The 21,314-nt window shown below is 40.2% G+C and overlaps 1 protein-coding gene across 1 annotated transcript; it reads left to right on the top strand.

Annotated features, from left to right (window-relative positions):
* Positions 1 to 1,666: 1,666 nt before the first annotated feature.
* Positions 1,667 to 20,874, top strand: LOC311057245 (multidrug and toxin extrusion protein 1-like; the record flags this gene model as incomplete). The annotated part of the gene is made up of 13 exons (XM_084074196.1): positions 1,667 to 1,768; positions 2,237 to 2,305; positions 2,756 to 2,904; positions 4,217 to 4,259; positions 4,358 to 4,402; positions 5,047 to 5,144; positions 12,979 to 13,076; positions 15,020 to 15,201; positions 15,585 to 15,693; positions 16,862 to 16,937; positions 18,000 to 18,069; positions 18,515 to 18,647; positions 20,627 to 20,874. Exons 1-13 carry the CDS (start codon positions 1,682 to 1,684, stop codon positions 20,872 to 20,874), a joined length of 1,407 nt encoding a protein of 468 aa, XP_083930322.1. The 5' UTR covers positions 1,667 to 1,681.
* Positions 20,875 to 21,314: the final 440 nt, after the last annotated feature.

Here is a 21,314-nt window from a genome sequence, read left to right as displayed (position 1 = left end):
AGTACAAGATACCATTCCCATTCCACTATGGACAACTCTACAACAAAAACTGCCAATGGAGTAAATGGACAGACCAAAATTGAACAAACAGATGTTATTACTCATAAGAATGATTCCCATGTATGCTGTGGTCCATGCCTTAAATGCACCAAATCCTGGATACCTGCGGACTACAAGAATGAGATAGTTCAACTTTTAAAGCTAGCAGGACCAGTGGTAAGAATGACTTTGGATGCACCATGTACTGTAAGATAATATAGTACACTCGTTAGAGTTATTAGGGTTGAAATATTAATTAAGATTGTGTTTTATTATTAGTAATACATTTATAATCCGACTCGATATTATCTATCATCTATCATCGTAGCGAAACCCGAATTGACCTGCTCACCTAGCTGCTATGTCTGTAGCTGTACGGTATGTGTCATACTGTATCAGCACATTGAAAGCTATTAATACTCTCAACTTACTCTGTAGCCTATTAATGTTCCCTCCGCCTCTGTCACTAGGTTGACAGCAGATTAGGATCCTAATAAACAATAAACAATAGTGCCACTTCAGTACAACCATGTCCTGAATTTGTGGGGAATCATCTACTGTAGTGTACATACGACAGTAACTCAGCCATTTAGATTTGTTAGATAAAGCAGACCACCAATTGGCAATTTGTGTCTGTCTGTCTGTCTGGTTGGCTGACTGGCTGTCACAGCGATAACTCGGACAGTTTTTACAGAGCATGAGGTGTACTGGTGGGTGTAATATATCTCTGGACGATTTTCTAGTTGTGTATATGAGGCCTGTATTAAATATTTGAAAGACTCCTAAACCATGGAGAATTCATTGAGGAAAAACGTCCTATTGCCTAGTGTTTCTCAATGTTATTACCAAATATGGTATATTGTGCAGTATGAATGTACAGTAGGCCTGTTTGTGTCTCTTAAACAACATTCACAAGCCTCTCCCGTACCAACAGCAGAAACTATGTGGTAATGTACTATATGTTCATTGTGTCTTGGCCCAACAAACGTTCTTGATTTGTCAATGAGTAACTGAAGATGTTTTGCCAAGTTTTAAACCTCAGAATATATCCTTAACTGGACTGAATAGACAAGGGAACATGGTCAAAAATAACCACACTGGTCATTTTAGCCAATCATCTACAGTATATTCTGTCATAACTCTGGCATAAACTTTGTACTGGTGAAAGAGGACATTTAATGTTTAAAGCCAGTTATCAAAGCCTTGTCATCATAGTTGTTTCTTCTGTTTTAACAGCAGAGCCCTACACCAGCCATAACTCTTTTATCTAGAGAAGTTCACAAACATAAAAGAACCACTGCATAACCGTACAGTAGCCTATGCTCATTACACACCAAATGATGCTTGGAACCATTATAATGTCAGAAGGAACCATTGTCATTGTATATAAACGTTCTCTGTGGTACACAGAACTGAATTGATAGATGATGCAATATCTACAGCATTTTTAAGAAAGCTTTCAAGCTTTTTAAGAAATTATATTTTCTGTGTACTGTATAATCAACCAGGCTACTATGCATTGCGATACAGCTTTGATGAGATACTGAAAAATAAAATTAGATGATCAAATAAGATAAGGAAGGATAACACGGTTTAGAAATATCCTGAGTTTTCTTTTGTATTTCAGGTCGTCTCACAGTTGATGATGTTTCTGGTGGGTTTTATCAGCATGGTCTTTTGTGGACACCTGGGCAAGACAGAGCTTGCAGGAGTGGCAATGGCAATCGCTGTAAGAAAACTCAGTATACAGTCTAATAACATCTGTTCCTGTAGAGACCTCTCATTGTGGAATGTTTGGAGGGTGGTGGTTGTCTGTAGGAAAAAAATACACAAATTCATTCATTTATAGATGTTTTTTATTGACAAAAATGCATATACAGTACATGAACATATATTTTTACATATCTGTCAAAAGGATAGAACACAGGTTTGAGAGCTTATTTTCATTGTGGTCCTTTGAGTGCAAATGTGTGGGTAAACTGAGTGCCACACATTGGAAAACTGGAAACCTACCATATTTTGAACATACTGTATAGGTGATTAGCTAGCTAGCCTTTCCTTTTGTTCAGCCCTCCAACATTCTGGTTAAAAAACGTCTTTGCCACTTTCATTGTGCTTTTGAAGAAATATAATTGAAATTATTCATGAATTGTGCCTGGACCAGATTTAATTTGAAAAATGTTTGTTTTCAATCTAGGTGATTAACGTCACTGGTATATCCATTGGCTCTGGTTTGGCATCCGCCTGTGATACTCTAATATCTCAGGTAATATACTTTAATATCACACTCATTAACCACTTTCAACCTGACATCCTGAACTTTTTCACATAGAAGAGCTACACACTCACAACATGTTGCGACATGCAACTTTTAGTCGTACGACAAAGTATATAAACAATATGTAGATACAAGCAACAATAGAAAGAGAGGACAAAAGATGCTATTCTGTATAAAGTCATTTCTCCATCCATATTCCATCTGAGAGTTTTTGTGTATTATGATGTGTCGGATCAATAAAACGTTCTCAATGTGAAAACATTGTTTTTGCGCTCACTCAAGGTGAGATGGCAAAGTTCGTTGAGGAATCGATTTGCTTCAGCTTAGCTGATGGAAGCATACCCACATTAATTCACGTATTTATCTTGCGTCATTTGAAAAGCTCTACAAATTCATTGACACGTGTTATGATGACTGTATTGTATTTGTTCCATGCAGACGTATGGGAGTGGTAACCTGAAGCGTGTAGGAGTGATTCTCCAAAGAGGGGTTCTCATTCTGCTGCTAGCATGTTTCCCCTGCTGGGCGGTCCTCCTTAACACCCAGCCCATACTGCTGGCAGTCAGACAGAGCTCTGAGGTCGCCCGGTCAGCCCTACACACACACACGCACACGCACAAACACACACGCACACACGCGCGCACACACACACACACACACACACACACACACACACACACACACACACACACACACACACACACACACACACACCTGATGATTAGATGATTAGCTTAATGTGCAACATTGTTTTCTCACTCAACAGTAAACATCTGTGGAAATTATCTGTGGAATTTATCTGAGTCAAACTAAATGTAATGCCTGCAATTCCAAGTGCTTGAATTCCAAGTGCTTGTCAGGGTGGGGTGTCCCCATTTCAAATATGATTATTTGGGGGGGGGGGGGTCGCGGCCTAAAAACTTTGCGAACCCTTGCACTACAGTACATGCACCATGCATGCAGAAACGTATACACCATAACAGATGTTAGAATGGGTTATCCAGTATTTATATGTTGATCTGACAAGTATGATAGAAGCAGATCTACAAGCTCACAACGTGTCGCATTGTGATGCGTTGAGTTTGTAGATCGGCTATTTTCGCTATTCATCGTACAACGAAATATATAGGGCTTAATCTTAAGGTAAGATATGAGATAAATACAAAGTCCTTGGGTTGCGTGTGGGCATGGAAGTTAGATAGATAGATAGATATCTACTTTATTAATCCCGAAGGAAATTTGTTAAGTTGGCTGGAAACACGGTAGTTGATGCTGGCTAATAGGCCTCACCATTACACAGCCATTCTGTGAATAATAGAGGGAGACTGTTTCTCTGCTCTGGTGCTTTGGGTCCCTTGTGCCGGTATAAAACCCAGCCGTGAATTCTACCAAACCACCCAGAGCAACTGTGTTTCTGGGTTGAGTTTTGACATGGCTGCTTGACTTGACATGGTTCTGCACAGTGAGTTCACTCACAGTGCCAGTTCAGGGCCCAGTGGCACCGATTGGTTAGCTGCCATGTAACCCCTAGGGTTGATACGGCAGCGCATTTGCAAAGAAACCTTATCCCCCTCTCTGAACCTTGTATCACCCCAACACCCACAGCAAATAAAGACTGGGTGTGTGATTTGATAAGATGTCATAAAATAAAGTGATAATACAGTATATACTGTAGAATAAGAATAAATATGGGATTCTTTGGTTACATGTCAGCGTTACACTGGACAGAACATTACAATGAACCACACAACACTGCAAGTTGTTGATACTTTCATACAATGTTTGCCAAATAAATGGCATAGATGTTCAGAAGTTACATGTCCGGTGTACCGTGTTTCATTGTGTGACTTAAGTCCTTGCTGTCATTACAACTTACCTTCCTGTCCGTCTGCCATAAAGACTCGCCCAGCTGTATGTGATGATCTTCATGCCAGCTCTGCCAGTGAGTCGAGTTCATTCCCAGTATACCCATTTCTGATACCCAATGGTTTGTTTATGCCCTTTCAACCCTGCATGCTATTTTGTGGCTGTCTTTCACAGGCTGCCTTCATGTACCAGCTGCAGGGGCGATATCTTCAAAATCAGGTGCGGTCTATCATGCCACAGATTATGATGCCTAAAATCTAGATAGCATGTTATTTAGACAGATGCTATGTCCATTGTTTACTTGGTATCCTATAGTTCAATGTACAGATTATTATTTTAGTATATTGTTTAGACTGATGCTGACCTGTGGTCCAAGTCTACTGAGGCACTACTCTGTCTCTCTGCTTTAGATGTTTTACCTTGATTATTGTAAGTCGCTCTGGTTAAATTGTAAATTGACATATTATTGATAGTAATTAATGTTAATTAAGGATTCGTTAGATCTGTATTCATACATTATGTCTGCTTTCTTAAAAAGAAAAGTGTGTTGACTCGAGTGCCGCGCTATGACCTTGTACATCTGCTATTTTTGAAAAATCATGAAAATTTGTGCAAATCTTTGAGTATGTATTTTTTAAAGCAAACATTTGTAACTCAAATCTTTGCTTCTGGGGGTCCCTGGAACAAAATATTTTGAGATGGGGTCCGCGACCAAATACATATCATTTTGGGGGTCCTTGACATGAAAGAGTTTGAGAACCACCGATATTATTATAGCAACATACGGTTTTCAGAAAACTTTTAGGATTTAGAAGACATTTGTAGATGCGTTCCCGGATTGAATGGGTGTTTGTTATTTGCAGGGCATCATATGGCCTCAGGTGATAACTGGAGCTGTGGGGAATATCCTTAACGCACTTATCAACTATATCTTCCTCTTTCCTTTGGACATGGGTGTCGCGTAAGTGTCTCCTCCTCTATGGCTGTGTCCAAATTCATTCACTCATTCATTATTCTTATTAGTACTACATACAGTACAACAACAAAAAACACATTTCATACACTTTCTTGGGTCACTGTTATTTACGTCATTGCTGTCGCACAATGAAAACATGCCATTCTGGGGTACGATGAGTCCCCTAATTGGTCTAATAATTCTCACTAGACATTGGGACAACACTGCAAAATGGCAGTAACAGTACATACAATTTTCAATTCAATTCAATTCAAAGGGCTTTATTGGCATGAGAAAACATACGTTTACATTGCCAAAGCAAAAAGACAGCAATACAATCAAAACAAAAAATGTACATTTGAAAGTCAGAATCTTCAATAGATCAATTTCTATGTACCAAGATCACTGGGTGCAGGTATAGTGTAGGAATATACACAATGATTAGTCTTTAGGGTGGTTGTGTTCCGTTCGATATCCTTCTCCTATCACAACAACTCACGAATCTTGCTGCTGTGTTTGCACATTGTTGTACTTCGCCCAGCAGATATGGGAGTTTTTTGTCGTTGGTCATGTTTTCAAAGTCTCTGTGTGTGGTTGTAATCTGTGGGAAGTATGTGTCTCTGATGTCTTGGTACAATGGACAGACGGTTAGGAAGTGTAGCTCGGTTTCCACTTCCTTTTGTGTGCAGTGGGTGCATAGTCTGTCTTCTCTCGGGATACAGGTCTGCCTGTGACGACCTTTCTCGATCGCAAGACTGTGCTCACTGAGTCTGTATCTAGTTAAGATTTTTCTTTGTTTTGGGTCGGTCACGGTGCTCAGGTATTCTGCCACTGTGTATTCTCTGTTTAGGGCCAGATAGCATTCTAGTTTACTCTGCTTTTGTGTTGCTTCTTTCCAATGTGTCAGGTAGTTTTCCTTTTGCTGTTTTATAATTTTGTTTGGTCCGATGGGTTTTCTATCTCGTGGCTCTGTTTGTGTTTGTGCCCGGAGTTCCATGGCCAGCTGGCTGAGGGGGCATCTCTCTAGAGTTTCGCTGTGTGTGAGTGCTTTGTTATGGAGTGCATTTAGGTCGCTTTCTTTTAGGTGGTTGTAGAACTTAAGTGCTCTCTTTTTTATTTTGATTATGAGTGGGTATCGTCCTAGTTCTGCCCTGCATGCATTATTTGGTGTTTTTCGCTGGGTACGGAGAATGGATTTGCAGAATTCTGTGTGTAGGGTCTCGGTTTGGTGTTTATCCCATTTTTCAAGGTCATGGTTTGCTAATGGTCCCCAGATCTCACAACCATAGAGGGAAATTGGTTCTATCACAGAGTCCAGTATTTTAAGCCAGGTTTTAATTGGGATGTCTATTTTGATGTTTCTTTTGATAGCATAGAATGCCCTTCTTGCCTTGTCTCTCAGGTCCTTTACAGCTTGGTTGTAGTTCCCTGTGCTGCTGATGTTTAGGCCAAGGTAGGTATAGTTTTTTGTTTGTTCTAGTGGGATCGTATTTAGGAAAAAGTGATGGTTTTGGCGGCTGGATCTTTTTTGAAATATCATGATTTTAGTCTTAGTTAGGTTCACTGTCAGGGCCCATGTCTGCGAGAATTTGTGTAGGAGATCAAGTTGCTGCTGTAGTCCTTCCTTGGTTGGAGACAGCAGCAGCAGGTCATCTGCGAAAAGTAAGCATTTGATTTCTGTGTTTGCCAAGGGGATGCCTGGAGCTGTAGACTGTTCTAACGTTTTTGCTAACTCGTTGATATATATGTTGAAGAGTGTTGGACTCAGGCTGCATCCCTGTCTAACTCCTCGGCTTTGGGGGAAAAAGTCTGTGTGCTTTTCGCCTATTTTAACTGCGCATTTGTTGTTTGTGTACATTGATTTTATGATGTCATAGGTTTTCCCCCCTATGCCACTTTCCAATAGTTTGTACATCAGACCCTCATGCCAAATTGAATCGAATGCTTTTTTGAAGTCGACAAAGCAGGAGAATAATTTGCTTTTGTTTTTGTTTATTTGGTTGTCAATTAGGGTGTTTAGAGTGTAAATGTGGTCTGTTGTGCGATATTTTGGTAGAAAGCCAATTTGTGATTTGCTCAGGACATTGCTTTCTGTGAGGAAGTTTAGGATTCTGTGGTTGAGGATCATGCAGAGGATCTTTCCGAGGTTGCTGTTTACACAGATCCCACGGTAGTTATTTGGGTCATATTTGTCTCCACTTTTGTGGAGTGGCGTTATCAGCCCTTGATTCCATGTGCTAGGGAAGATCCCAGAGCTGAGCACTATATTTAGGAGTTTTAGTATGGCCATTTGGAATTTGAGGTCGGTGAATTTTATCATTTCATTTAGAATACCGTCTGCCCCACAGGCCTTCTTGGTTTTAAGTGTTTTTATTTTGTCTTGTAGTTCTTTTAGGTTGATTTGGGAATCTAGTGGATTCTGGTAGTCTTTTACGGCTGACTCTAGGTTTTGTAGTTTATCTTTTATTTGTTTTTGTTCTTTGTTCTTCTCGATTGGGCCAAAGAGGCTAGAAAAATGATTCACCCATATATCTCCATTTTGGATGGGTAGTTCGTCCTGTTTTAGCTTATTAAGTCTGTTCCAGTTTTCCCAGAAGCTGTTTGTCTGTATGGAATCTTCGATATCTTGCAGTTGGTTTCTAACATGTTGATTTCTTTTTTCTCTTACTGTATTTTTGTATTGTTTCAGTGTTTCCCCATATTGGAGACGTATGTTGTGGTTGTCTGGGTCTCTGTGTTTTTGGTTTGATAGTTTCCTTAATTGTTTCCTGAGATTATTGCAGTCATTATCGTACCATTTGTCATTCTCAACGTTTTTTCTGGCTTTCCTGTTTGATACTTTTAAGTTTGCTAGTGAGGCTGTTAGTTCAAATATATGATTGAGGCCTTCTACTGCCCTGTTTACACTTTCACTGTTTTCTTCAAAGGTTTTTTCTAGGAAATGATCCAGTTGTGATTGGACTTGTTTTTGCCTAATAGCATTTTGGAAAGCTTCTGCGCTATGTTCATTCCATTTGTAACGTTTTCTTATAGTATGTAGTTTGTTTGGCGTTTGTTCTTTGTGTCTGTGTGTTGATCTGTTTAGATAGGCTGTGATTCTGTTGTGGTCTGACAGGGGTGTTTGCGGGCTGACTGTGAAGGCTCTGAGCGATGCTAGGTTTATGTCTGTGATAAAGTAATCTACCGAGCTGTTTCCCTGGGATGAGCTGTATGTATATCTACCGAAGGAGTCCCCTCGGAGTCTACCGTTAACAATGTACAGACCCAGTGAGCGACAGAGCTGTAGCAGTTGTGACCCATGTTTGTTCGTTGTTTTGTCGTGATTGTATCTCGGGGGACATGTTGGGGAGCTGATGTTTCCCCCTCCTGGTAGGTGTTTGTTTCCCTGTGTGTTGAGGGTGTCAGGCCCTTGTCCTGTTCTGGCATTTAGGTCTCCACAAATTACAATGTGACCGTGTGCCTGGAAACGGCTGATATCCTCTTCTAGTGTGGGGAAAAAGTCCTCTGTATAGTAAGGGGATTCAATTGGGGGGATGTAGGTGGCACACAGGTAGACATTTTTTTCGGTTGTGGTAAGTTCCTTGTTTATTTCTAGCCAGATGGAAGATGTTCCAGTTTTGACTAGCTTAATGGCGTGGACTAGTTCTGATTTGTACCATATTAGCATACCTCCAGAGTCCCTTCCCTGGGTGACTCCTGCTAGCTTTGTAGATGGTACCACAAGTTCTCTGTAGCCAGTAGGACAGCCAGTGGGGCTGTCCCCTCTGTGCCATGTTTCTTGTAGAACAATGATGTCTATGTTTGCAATCTCTTTGGCAAAGTCTGGGGTTCTGCTTTTGATGCCAAGGGCAGTTGACCTCAAACCTTGTATATTCCAGGATGATATAGTGAGTGCTTTGTACTCCATTGTTCACATTGTTGTTACATTCCAGGGGTTCTGCCCTGGGCCCATGCTGTGTAGAAATCCCTGAACATCTGCTCTATGCTGTGTGTGCTGGGGATGGCTCTGGTCACCGCCTGTGCATATGTGTATGGTTGGAGAGGGAGGGGGAGAGTGGGCGGTGGTGAGGCTGATGTAGGAGTGTATGGAATGGACATCAGTGGTGTGGGTGCGCTGTGTGTGGGATGAGGTCTGGGTGGAGCAGTGAAGATAGGCATCAGGGGTGTGGGTGGGCCGCTTTGTTGTGTGGCATGGGGTCTGGATGGAGCGGAGGGGTGTCTAAGAGAGGGTCTGCTAGGTTGATAGGGGTGGTGACGCCTAGTAGAGTGTCCTCTGTGTGCAGTGCGGTGTCCTCTGGGTGTAGGATGTTGTCCACGCTGGTTGCGTTTGTAGGGTGTTGTGTCTGTAGGATGGTTGCGGTCGAGTGCAATGTCCTTCAGGCTCTTTGCAAAAGTTGGAATGTCAGCCTTGCGGATGTGTACCTGGTCGTGTAGGCTTCCCTTGTCCAGGGTTGGGTGTTCTGCAAAGTGGACCTTATTCTTCCTTGCACAGATTCTGGAAGTCTGTGTGTTGATTGCGTTGATGTAGTCGTATTCGACGTCGCCTCTGTGTAGCAGTGCCGAGATGACTACTTCTGCGTTGGGAAATGTTGAGGTGGCTTTTTCTATCATTCCCTTGGTGGACGTAACCATCTCGTGGTCTTCCTGAAACCATATGTCGTTTGTGCCGGTGTGGATTATTATGTGGCTGGGGGAGCCCAGCCGGTCCCTTGTCAATAGCTCCATTGCACGTGCTGTGTTTCGACATCTGATGTGTTCAACTCTGTGCTTTGGGAAGAGTTTTTTTGCATCAATGTACTTCCCATTTGAGTCAGTCAGGAGTACAATTTCTGGGTTTTGTGGCTGGCTGTTTCCTGGAGGTGTGGCAGTGGGGGAGGGTTGGGGTGAGTCCTCTTGAGTTGGGGTGAGAACGATCTCTTGGGAGAGTGCTTGGCTTTGACGTCCCGCTGATTGGTCAAGGTTATCTGCTATTTCTCCCTGCTGATAGCTGGTTGGAGTTGCTTCCCTTTCAAGCCTTTCTATCTCTCTCCTGAGTGCCCCTATTTCCTTTTCCTGTCTTTCTCTTAGCATTTCTAGCTCCTTTCCCATGTCTTCCTTTAGCTGTCTTATCTCCTTTCCCATATGTTCTTGTAGCTGTACCAACTCCTGTTTGAGTTCCAACTCACTGTCTTGGAACCTTTTCACCTTTGCTTTAAGCTCACTCTCTTCCTGTTCCTTTCTGTTACTGGCCCTGGGAGCTGTCTGTTCTTGCCTGTACTCTGATAACTGTTGTTCCATCTGTACCTGTCTATATTCTAAGCTGTGGAATTGTTCGGCCAACTTGTTAAGCAGGTTTGGCTCTATGGTGTGACCTTTTGTGGTACTGGTTTGTGGGGGTGGGGGTGGGCTCTCTACTGTGGCTGGATGTGTGGGTGTGGCTATGTGTGTACTGTTTGGAGTGCCATTTTTTTGTGCCATCTCTCTGATTTTGGTGAAGTCATTTTCTATGGGTGTTCTATTCCCCTGGATTGTTACTTTTCCAGAGTTGAAAAAGTTTACAGTGGTGGTTCCGTCCTCTGAGTGCATTTTAAGGCTACATCCCTCAGGCAAATGTGCCTTTTTTATCTCTGTGTAGTGCTCTTGTGTGGCTTCAATCCATGCCTGAGGTCTATGTGTGAAAAAGATTAGGTTTGCTATAACCTTCTTTGCGGTACAGTCTGCGTAAAGTGTCTCTCTGTTATTTTTCAGGAATTCAGTCTTGTAAATATCCTTTTCTTTAATGGATTTTGCTTGGGTTGGGTATTCAATTACAATTGGTGTTGTGTGTGTGTGTGCTGTAGCTAGTGTCTCAGTTACCATGGTTGCCATTTTTCAGGTTCACACCTTGCTCACCTAGCTTCACGCCTATCTACCTGGCCCCTGTCTAACACCCCTCCCCCGATACCTTCCTTTGTTATGCTACTACTGCACTGCTACTACTATTTGCTACTGCTACTAGTATATGTGTTTAAATGTTTAAATGTTTAAACTGTTCCCATGCAGTTTACTATGATTTCTACAGTATTCTATTTTACTACAATCTTACTACAGTCTTTCTACACTTCAGTGTCTCTAGACTAGAGTTCTGCAATGTATCTCCAAACTGCAGGCGTACTTACTCAAGTTCTTTGTGTCTTTTCTGGTAAAGAGCGAGTTTTAACTCCAAATGTTTTGTTGAGTGGTAAAAACGTTGTTTTATTCCTTATTGTCTTGTCCTTGTTGTCCTTGGTAGATCCTTTTTGGTCTTTGGTCTTTGTGAAAAGTGTTAAAAGTATTTCACAAAAGTCTTTAAAAAGTATTCCAGTATCCAAGGCTCAGGAGCTCACAAAAAACACAACCTTCCACCTCGACAATCAGTCACTAAACAGTATAGTGAGCAGTGAGTGATTTTGGACACAGCATATGCATTGTCTAACATGTACCCATATACCTACTGTACAATGCAGTACCTTCACATTACTTATAGTTATAACACTGGTTCTCTTTTTAATTTCAAGGATATGAATTAGACCACAAACCCCCATTTGATACGATTTTTACCCCAATCTACACTGTTAAGTTCTCAGTGTTAATTCAACTCTGAGAGTGTACAAATGGACTAGGCCTGTCAAAAAAAATCGATTCATGAATAAATCGCGATTCTTAATGCCACGATTTTAAATATCGATTCAAAATATTAAAATCGATTTTTTTATTTTATTTTTATAAGTTAGTACCTTTTTCACTGGCAATTTGTCTGAAATCAATGTCAGAAAGACTGCCTGACATGATCTGGCTGCATTGAAGTGTATGATTCAACTTTTCATGGTTTATATTATATTAAAATGTTCTAGTATAATTAAAGCAAAGTGATTTGGGGTAGAAAATCGCAATAAATCGCAGAATCGAATATCAATTAATCGCAGAATCGCAATTTTAATCGAATCGGCACCCTAGAAAATCGCAATAAATCGCAGAATCTAATCGAATATCAATTAATCGCAGAAACGCAATTTTAATCGAATCGGCACCCTAGGAATCGATTTTGAATCGAATCGTGAGGTAAGTGAATCGTGACACCCCTAAAATGGACCCATAAGGATCCATTTGGTTTCTAAATATCAATCATTCAGCTGGGATCCCCTGGAACCCCCTCAAGGACCTTGAGGAAATCTTAGATATAAGTCACAATTGCGAGAAAGCAACTGAGGGCTATTTCTGCCTATTAAGAGACAGAAGTACATGATTTTTTTTTAAAATAAGTGTTAAAAGGGTCAATATAAATGAGCCTTTACTGCCTTGTTTGATGTTGCTATTAGTCTCACAGGGATAGTTAACCCCCCCAAAAAAAATCTATCGATTAGCCAATAATTTTATAACCAGCGGACCGGTAAGCAGCGGTTCCGGTAGGAAACACAAAGTAGACTACCGGAACCGCTGCCGATCATCATTGGCTTAGGAATGTGACAAAAACTAAAAAATATCCATGAATTCAAGTCTCCATGGGGTGACTAATCGATAAAAAATAAGTCATTTTGGAGGTGAACTATTTAACTGTATCGGCATTGATAGCGTTCTTTAAAAAAGTTTAAGTCAATCAATCGTACATTGCGTCATACCTGGCTTCAGCAAATGACCTACCCTGATATAGTAGGTGGCACTAGGTGCACAGTACAATCCTCAAGTCCTGCGTTCGAATCCCCGGAAGGACATAAATCCTATGGATTGCAGCTTTTAAATTAACAGGAGGATTTTCCTGTGTGGGGGCCGAGATCCCTGTAATACCACAGAGTTTGTCGCTCACTGCACTAAACCTTTTTGCTCTTCTTCATCCCCAATGAAGTGGATCTGCTGCAGCTAACGCTATCACACAGTATGCCTTGGCTGTGCTCCTGTACGTTTACATTTGCTGGAGGAGGCTACACAAGGCCACATGGGAAGGTGAGATGCCTCCCATTGAAACCATTTTTCATTCCATCCGAGTCATTAGACCACAATACAGTTTTGAGGCTATTAAAAGGTTTTTGCTCTTCCCGAGTTCATTCTGCCATACATTGCTGTAACGATTATTCTGTTCTCAAGTGCCTCTTGCTCTGCATTCAACCTACTAGTCTAATAATTTCAGAATAGGTTGACCATTGGTCACATTCCAGTGTGTAATATGTGACCAAAAATAAAGCAGTTCCCCTGTTCTGTTTGACATTGTTGTGCTTCAAGCTTCCTCAACTGTGTGGATGACAATATAAGAAAGAAAATAGAAAAGATAGAAAGATAATAAAGTACTTTGTCAGTTCAAATGTCTTTTGGCCTTGGGTTTATTCGTAACGTCATTATAGTCTAGTATAATTGTAGTATAGTTGTAGTATAGTAGCAGTACAACCTACAGTATACATACTGTATAACCAGATTTGCCTCCCTCTTGTGTACTGTTTTTCTAAATCGAGTGTCCACAAAACACAAAGACATCATCATAGCAGTTACTGCATTGACCTTACTTGACATTTTTAAGACTTTTTTACCCTTTGGCCATGGGACCTTCCTAAAGTATGACCATAGACCAACACATAGTTTTCATTTCAAATAACAGAAGTAATAGCTTTGTGCCAGACCCTGGGGGGGGGGGGGTATAATAGTAGTCAATATAGTGACTGACTGTGACTGACTGACTCACTCACTGACTCACTGACTCACTGACTGACTGACTCACTCACTCACTCACTCACTCACTCACTCAATCACTTCCCATTGTTAAAACATGCATACTCTACACTTTGGGGGCGGCAGTGGCTCAGGAGGTACAATGGATGCTTGGCAGTTTGATTCTGGGCTCCCCCAGAGTTGGGGGAGAGTGTCGAAGTGGCCTTGAGCAAGATGCTGAACCCCTAATTGCTCCCGATGAGCAGTTTGGTGACTTGCATGGTTTCCTCCGCTATCAGTGTATGAATGTGTGGGTGAATGGGTGAATGTAATTCAATGCACAATCATTGTAAAACGCCTTGGATAAATGCACCATTTATCATTTACCTTTTACACTTCTCTACTCTGAACACTCTGTTACAAAAAGTGAAATGCAGGCATTTCATACATTCCAATCATTCATTCCATACTGAGGGAATAAGTCAGCTGGTTGTATTGTAATGTTACTGATCATGCCATGTATTTAGCATGACACATGCATGACATCACGCATGCTAAGAAGAATACTGATATACACACACATGCACGTATGCATACGGTAAACAGTAATGCAGCTTAAAGGGAAATACTTTATTTGACTGTTGCCGTATCCAGGGTCCTTTTCTGTGTAGAATGTGTGGACCGCCTTCTGTTTCAGTGTAAAGTTACACAATATAATAAAGTTTGTTAACTTAACCCTTTCTATCGGGGAACGCATCTGCATCATTTATTTTAGATTTCTTTGGCTATTCAAAAATAGCAGATATACAAGCTCATAGCGCGGCACCGAGTGCCGTGGCGTGCTATGAGCTTGTAGATCGGCTATTTTTGGAAAAATCGGGAAAAAGTTAGAAAATCGGGAAAAAGTTTGAGAACCACTGATATGTAGCAACATAAGTTACAAAAAAAACAACTGTTAGGAATTAGAAGACATTTGTAGAAACTTTTTCACGTCAAGGACCCCCAAAATGATATGCATTTGGCCGCGGACTCCCATTTCAACATTTTTTGTTCCAGGGACCCCCAGAAGCAAATATTGGAGTTAAACATGTTCACTTAAAAATATATATATTTAAAGATTTGCACACATTTTCACGATTTTTCGAAAAATGATTTTTGAATAGCGCAAAGAAATCAAAAAATGACACACAGATGCTGCGTTCCCGGTCTTAAAGGGTTAAATAATAGTGTGACCGTCTGACCCCTAGGGTGGTCAACCGAGTGTCTTCAGGAGTGGGGACCATTCATCCAGCTAGCCATCCCCAGCATGTTCATGCTCTGCCTGGAGTGGTGGTTGTATGAGATCGGAGGCTTCCTGGCCGGCATCATAAGTGAAACCGAGCTGGCTGCTCAGTCTGTTATTTATCAGTTCGCAGCTGTTGCTTATATGGTAACTCCAAGTATCCAATACAGTCATGATCATCCATGATGAGAGAAAATATGTTTGACAGTAGAAGTAGTACATTCTGCACAATGAGTACTTTCTACTTTTGGTACTTTTAAGTACATTTTGATGCCAATACTTTTGTACTTTTAATCAAGTGCATTTTGAATTCTGGACTTACTTTTACTTGTAACAGAGTATTTCTACATTGCAGTATTGATACTTTTACTGAAGTAAAAGATTGTACGTTTTCCACCACTGCATAAACGTTTTAGATATACAGTATTTGAAGATGTGTGAAAGAGTGTAATAATTGTTTTGTTACAGTACATTATGTTAGTCGATTTATTATTGACATAAAACATTTTTTACCTCATCCTTTCCCACAGTTCCCACTTGGATTCTCTGTGGCGGTCAGCGTGCGTGTTGGGAATGCTCTTGGCGCTGGTAACATTGAGCAGGCCAAGCTGTCTGCCAAGGTCTCCTTCATCTGCACAAGTACGGACCACTGCATCAATGAAATGTGATTATGCACGACTGCAATAAAGCTACTTACGCATGGCAGTCAAAGCTCCTGTTCTGTGTGAAGTCGTATCCATGAAAAAGACCATAACCACTTTAAACTATGGAGCCCAGGCTATTTTGGGCATGTTATTTTATTGAACATTTTCAACAATTTTCAAAATTAGCTCAAATAGAAGATCTATAGACGGGTTTCCGCACGACGTCATCACAGAGTAGAATGCGCAATCTGCACATGCCCGGGTAGAACGAACCGGAAGCGCCGTTCACTCTGTTGTTGTGTTCGGGATTTAGATAGGCATAATGCTGCTATTATAGGCATAATAGGCATAATGCTGCTATTATATACAAACAGATCCAACTTCCGACAAATCATTTTTATTGAGTAAACAAGATATTACAAACTGCATAATTTAATCTACTTTCATTAAACCCGGTGACCATTTTTTTTATGAATGGACATTTGACCAGAGCTGCTGCGGGTAATGGCGCCCTCTATAGGCTCACTTTAGAAATTGCATGCAAATCCCTCTCTTGCGCGTGCAGCATCCTCTCATGTTTACTAACAGGAAACCCGTCTATAAGCTCTAAACGTTGTGAGCTCAGCTTGCAGATTGGCTATTTTCACTGCACGACACCATCATACAACATAGTATAAAGATGTTGGTTCAAGTTTAATTTATACTTTATCGTAAAACAGTGTCATTTTCCAAAAGAAATCTGTAAATATTGTTTGATTGACTTCTTTATTGACAAAAAAAAACATGTTGCATAAACATATGCATTTGTTCACATTTTTTTCAAAATGATAAAACACAAAGTTCAATAACACATTTACATTGGGGGCCTTTGAGTTTTTGTGTTTAGCATCTTGTTTTGTCATATTTGAAAATACATAACTTTTTGAAAGGGTCATTTGACAAAGTACAAATTAGCCTTTAGTCTTTGGCCTGTTAATATGTAATATGTAATAAGTGCTGATGTATAAACTGAACTTCTGCAAATGTCTTATTTTTGTTTATTACATCAAAATCCTATTGACAAAGGCTGTCCTCTAATTTGTTGTTTAGAGTGTCAGTTGTAAGTATTCTTCCATACTTTGGCCAACATAATGTACTGTATGTATTTCTTTTCCCCTATTCAGTTATAGTCTCATGTTGTGTCGGGGCCATTCTTGGAGTCTCTAAAGACGTTGCAGGATATATTTTCACCCCAGAGCAGTGAGTACATTCTTACGTTGGTGTCTCTTTACCACTTAAACCCTAATATACTGTACATATACCGTTGGTACACTGCCTAGACTCCATATATAGGCGTAAAATAAATAAACAGACAGACAGGTACAATGGGTACTCTGACTGACTACAGGTATTGCATAAATGGGTGCGGTATGCATTTCCAACTCATTGCAGACTTGCAACGTTCCCAAGTAGGCTTAGTTACTATGATAATTGGTACTGCACTACTACTACAGCAGTCCTCTGACAGCGGGTACAACGGTTACTGCATAATGTGTTCCCATCGGGCATTACCCTAATAAAAATTGCTAAACATTTTCTTGGCCAGAAATTATATTAGTCTTGTAGTTGTAAACTGATACACTGGCATTACTACTGTTATGTTGCCTTCAATTGTTTTTATTATCCCATATAACAATATGTTATGTATATATTTTTTAAATGTACTCGTGAAATGTTCAGTGGACGTTTACAGGCAGATGCAGGCCGTGCAAGCCGCACGTAGTCATGCTTCCATAATACCATTATGCAATATATTTTAACCTCAAAAGTTGTAAACATTAACAGTAAACGTGTGGCTGTCATTTTGCTTCAGTCACGTTTTACTCCTTTTCAGTTGTACAAACTCATCCTAGGCAGACCAAGTGTGAACATATACATTAGTGTTACATTTTCACTTTCGCATTTTCACTGCAAAGTTTACAATCATTACCAGCGAAAAAAAACTAACATGGTACATCAAATACAGTTTATAACACATTTTTATGTTGTCTAATAGTGTTAGTGCATCTATCAATAGCTTAGTCAATCACCCATAGAAAATAAAAACACTGCTCCATTTAGTATGTTACTGTAGTTGGGGGGGCTACCCAGTTTGTATCACTGACTGGGCCTTTAGTTTCTGCTGGAAAAATATTTTTGCAATATATTTTAGCTCTATTTTTCCCTTTCAGTGTATTTTCTCTCACATTTTCTAAAACATATGTTTGGCCATTGTGTATATATTTTAAGACGGACAATGTTAATGTCTTTCTTTTCTTTCAGAGATGTTGTTACGAGGGTTGCTGATGTCCTGATAATGTATGGTTTTATCCATCTGTCTGATGCCATTTCGGTGAGGGATATACCAATATTAAAATGTCTTCTTTTAGTTTAGCTCGCTTTGCCTGGTCATACAGGGTTCAATTTGCTGGGTGGGTTTGGGGGGAATCCATGTCTCTGCTTTTGATAATCCGCCCCCCCCCCCCCCCCCCCTTCCTGGAGATTCAGTGGTGATTTGTTTTATCCCTGCTTCTGGTCAGACCGAAGTAGGAAATGTAGACTGTCTGAGATATATATTTATGTTTGACAATATTACAATTTAACACTTTAATTTAAAATGGATGTAAACCACATTGACCCTGGCATCCTTATTTTGGGCAAATTTCCAAATTATGGACATAGATTTTGTCAAATATTATATTCCTTTCCCGAGATCCACATGATTAGATGATGACATGATTTTTAAATGTATAACATGTATATTGGCATTTGGATTCATGTGTATTACATTTTCCCAGGCTGTGGCTGGAGGGGTTGTTAGAGGAGCAGGGAAACAGATTGTCGGTGCACTTTGTAACCTCATCGGTTTCTACTTCATCGGCTTCCCCATTGGAGTGGCCCTAATGTTCCCTGTCAAAATGGGCATTGTAGGTGAGGAGAGATGAACGGTGTATATAAGTCAGAGGTCCAATAAGTCACTGGTTCTCAAGGTGGGGTCTGGGTTTTGTTTTATGCTTTATTGAGTCAAAACATGTTTAGACAATAAATCATTAAGTTTAATTTTTTCCAAAAATAATTTCCACATTCCACATTATTTATGTTCCTGTTGTTTAACAGACATATCAACCCTTTTTTTCTTTCTTTTTTGTGCATGTAAAAACCCTTCACCAATACATAGAAAGGGGATAAACTAAATAAATCATTTCATTCATATATCCTTTATGAGGGAACATAAGCAAATACATACTTAATACAAGCTACAAGCTTGAGCTGTTATATTTGAAACATGTTGACAAATGTTGACTAATCTTCTCACAGTGTTGGTCCTTGGCACAAACTGTTTTCAAATGGGGGTCCATGGGTAAATACGTATCAATTTGGGGGTCCTTGACATGCATACAGTATGTTTGCTCAACACTTTGCTTGACACTTGTCGAAAGGGTTGTGCTTATAAACTAGCCATAACTGTGGTGGTTCTTGACTGATTTCCTGTGGACCCTGTTACTACTAGAACTAGTAATGACCTGGGAATAGAAAAGTTGAATCAGTCTGGTTTAGATAGATGGGTAGATGGATTGCACTTGATTGATTGCGCAGGGGGAAAGGTGAACAGTCCAGTCGATATATCTGATCAGTACTATTTTTCCTAAGTAGAAACAGAGACAGTAGTGAGTAGGCTACAGCTGTGATTGGATAGAGTGCACATACTGAGAGAATCACTGTACTAGAGCCAATTGTTGTGTCCTTATTGGTATACCCTATCTGTTGCAGGGCTGTGGTTGGGGCTTTTCACCGCCGTCACATTGCTGTCCATATTTTTAACCGTTTACCTATGTAAACTGGACTGGAAAAAGGCCACTGCAGAGGTAGGTGCCTGGCCTACACCTATGGTATTCCCTGTTAATGGATGAATGACTCATAGATTTGAATTGCTTTAACATTACATTTTAATTATTGTATTTTTATTTTATCATTGCAATACAGTTAGCCTACAATACATATTAAATCTTGATGTGGAAAGCATTTTCTGTTATGATTATACACTGAATATTAAAACGGTCAACTTACTTGGATGAGTTGCTTTTGGACTGACATTTTGACATACTTTACATATTGTAATTAGGCATTGGAAAGAGCAGGAGTCCCAATCACAGAGGGGAAAGAGATGTTTGGGATCGGAAATAAAAGTAAGTCAACTCCATTTTCTTATTCCTGACACATACTTTAGATTTTTGTGGAATTGTTTTGAAATGTTCCTCACAGTTCACAACAAAATGAGTTTCCATCAGGATTAATGTACCACTTCTGATAGCTAAACCAGCACCCACCCTTAAGGAACGTCACATGTTTGAGTTATCACACTAAGCTCAGATCAACCTCAAACTATGGTGGAAAAAGTACTACATTTTTTTTACTTAAGTAATAGTATCAATACTGCAATGTAGAAGTACTCTGTTACAAGTAAAAGTCCAGAATAAAAAGAATACTTGAGTAAAAGTACAAAAATATTGGTATAAAAATGTACTTAAAGTACCAAAAGTAAAAGTACTAAAATGTTTGAAAATAGCTAATCTACAAGCTCACAACGCGTCGCATCGAGCTTGTAGATCTGGTATTTTCAAATGGCCTAGGTATAAAATAGGGCTAAAGTGGTTAATGTATGTTTTATAAGGTAATCGTTTATATCAACAAAGTAACTAGTAACTAAAGTTTCTAAATAATTGTAGTGGAGTAAAAGTACTAAATATTTGCCTTGGAAATACTCAAGGAAAGTACAAATACCTCAAAATTGTACTTGAGTACTTAGTTACTTTCCACCACTGACCCCAAATAAGTACCTCTCGAAACACTGGGAAGCTTCAGTCTGGTGACACCTTTTTGTTCCCCATCTCTGCATCTCCCTCAATCAGGGCATTCTATCATACCCCTGGAGGAGATGTTGGCCGCTGCTGGTTCTCTGACCTCTCAGAAGGCGGACGTGGTATCGGGAGCGCTTGATTCGGGTCAGGGCGAGGGCGTGGCAGCTGCCACTACCGTGCGGGTGGCTCTGTCATGCAGACAGCTGGTGGTACGGCGTGGCCTGACTCTCGTGGTCATGCTCCTCGTCCTCGCTGCTGGCGTCTTTGTCAGTGAGCTGGTCACTCGGTTGCTTCAGTGAGGGACCACACAGTGACACACTGCTGATGTTCCAACAGACAGTTGTTCAAGTCCTACACTGAATAACGGAAATATTTATATCATAGCAGTGTTTGAAAATATACAAATAAACTGCATATATACTGCATATATACTATAAACTATACATATATATTTATATATATTTATTTTAGATAGGCCTATATTTTGGTGTTTTGTGTGCCTTTTATTTTATTTTATGAAACATAATATATTTCCATTATTGAACTATGTCTGTATGGCCATTTTAAGTTGTTACTGAACTTCAGGAAGCCCTTAATGCCAGGAGTCATTGAGCAATGCTGTGACCAGAGTGGGAATTTAACACTAGCCAACAGCCAATAGCTGTGGCTGGTCGGGGTACTCTCCCAGCCACCTTGGCAGGTAACTAGCCAGCATATACAGACATCCTATTCTATTCAC

This window comes from Gymnoscopelus microlampas (assembly GCF_963454915.1).
Source record: "Gymnoscopelus microlampas genome assembly, chromosome: 12".
NCBI classification, from domain to species: Eukaryota; Metazoa; Chordata; class Actinopteri; order Myctophiformes; family Myctophidae; genus Gymnoscopelus; species Gymnoscopelus microlampas.
This window is presented reverse-complemented; position numbering and strand designations above follow the sequence as displayed.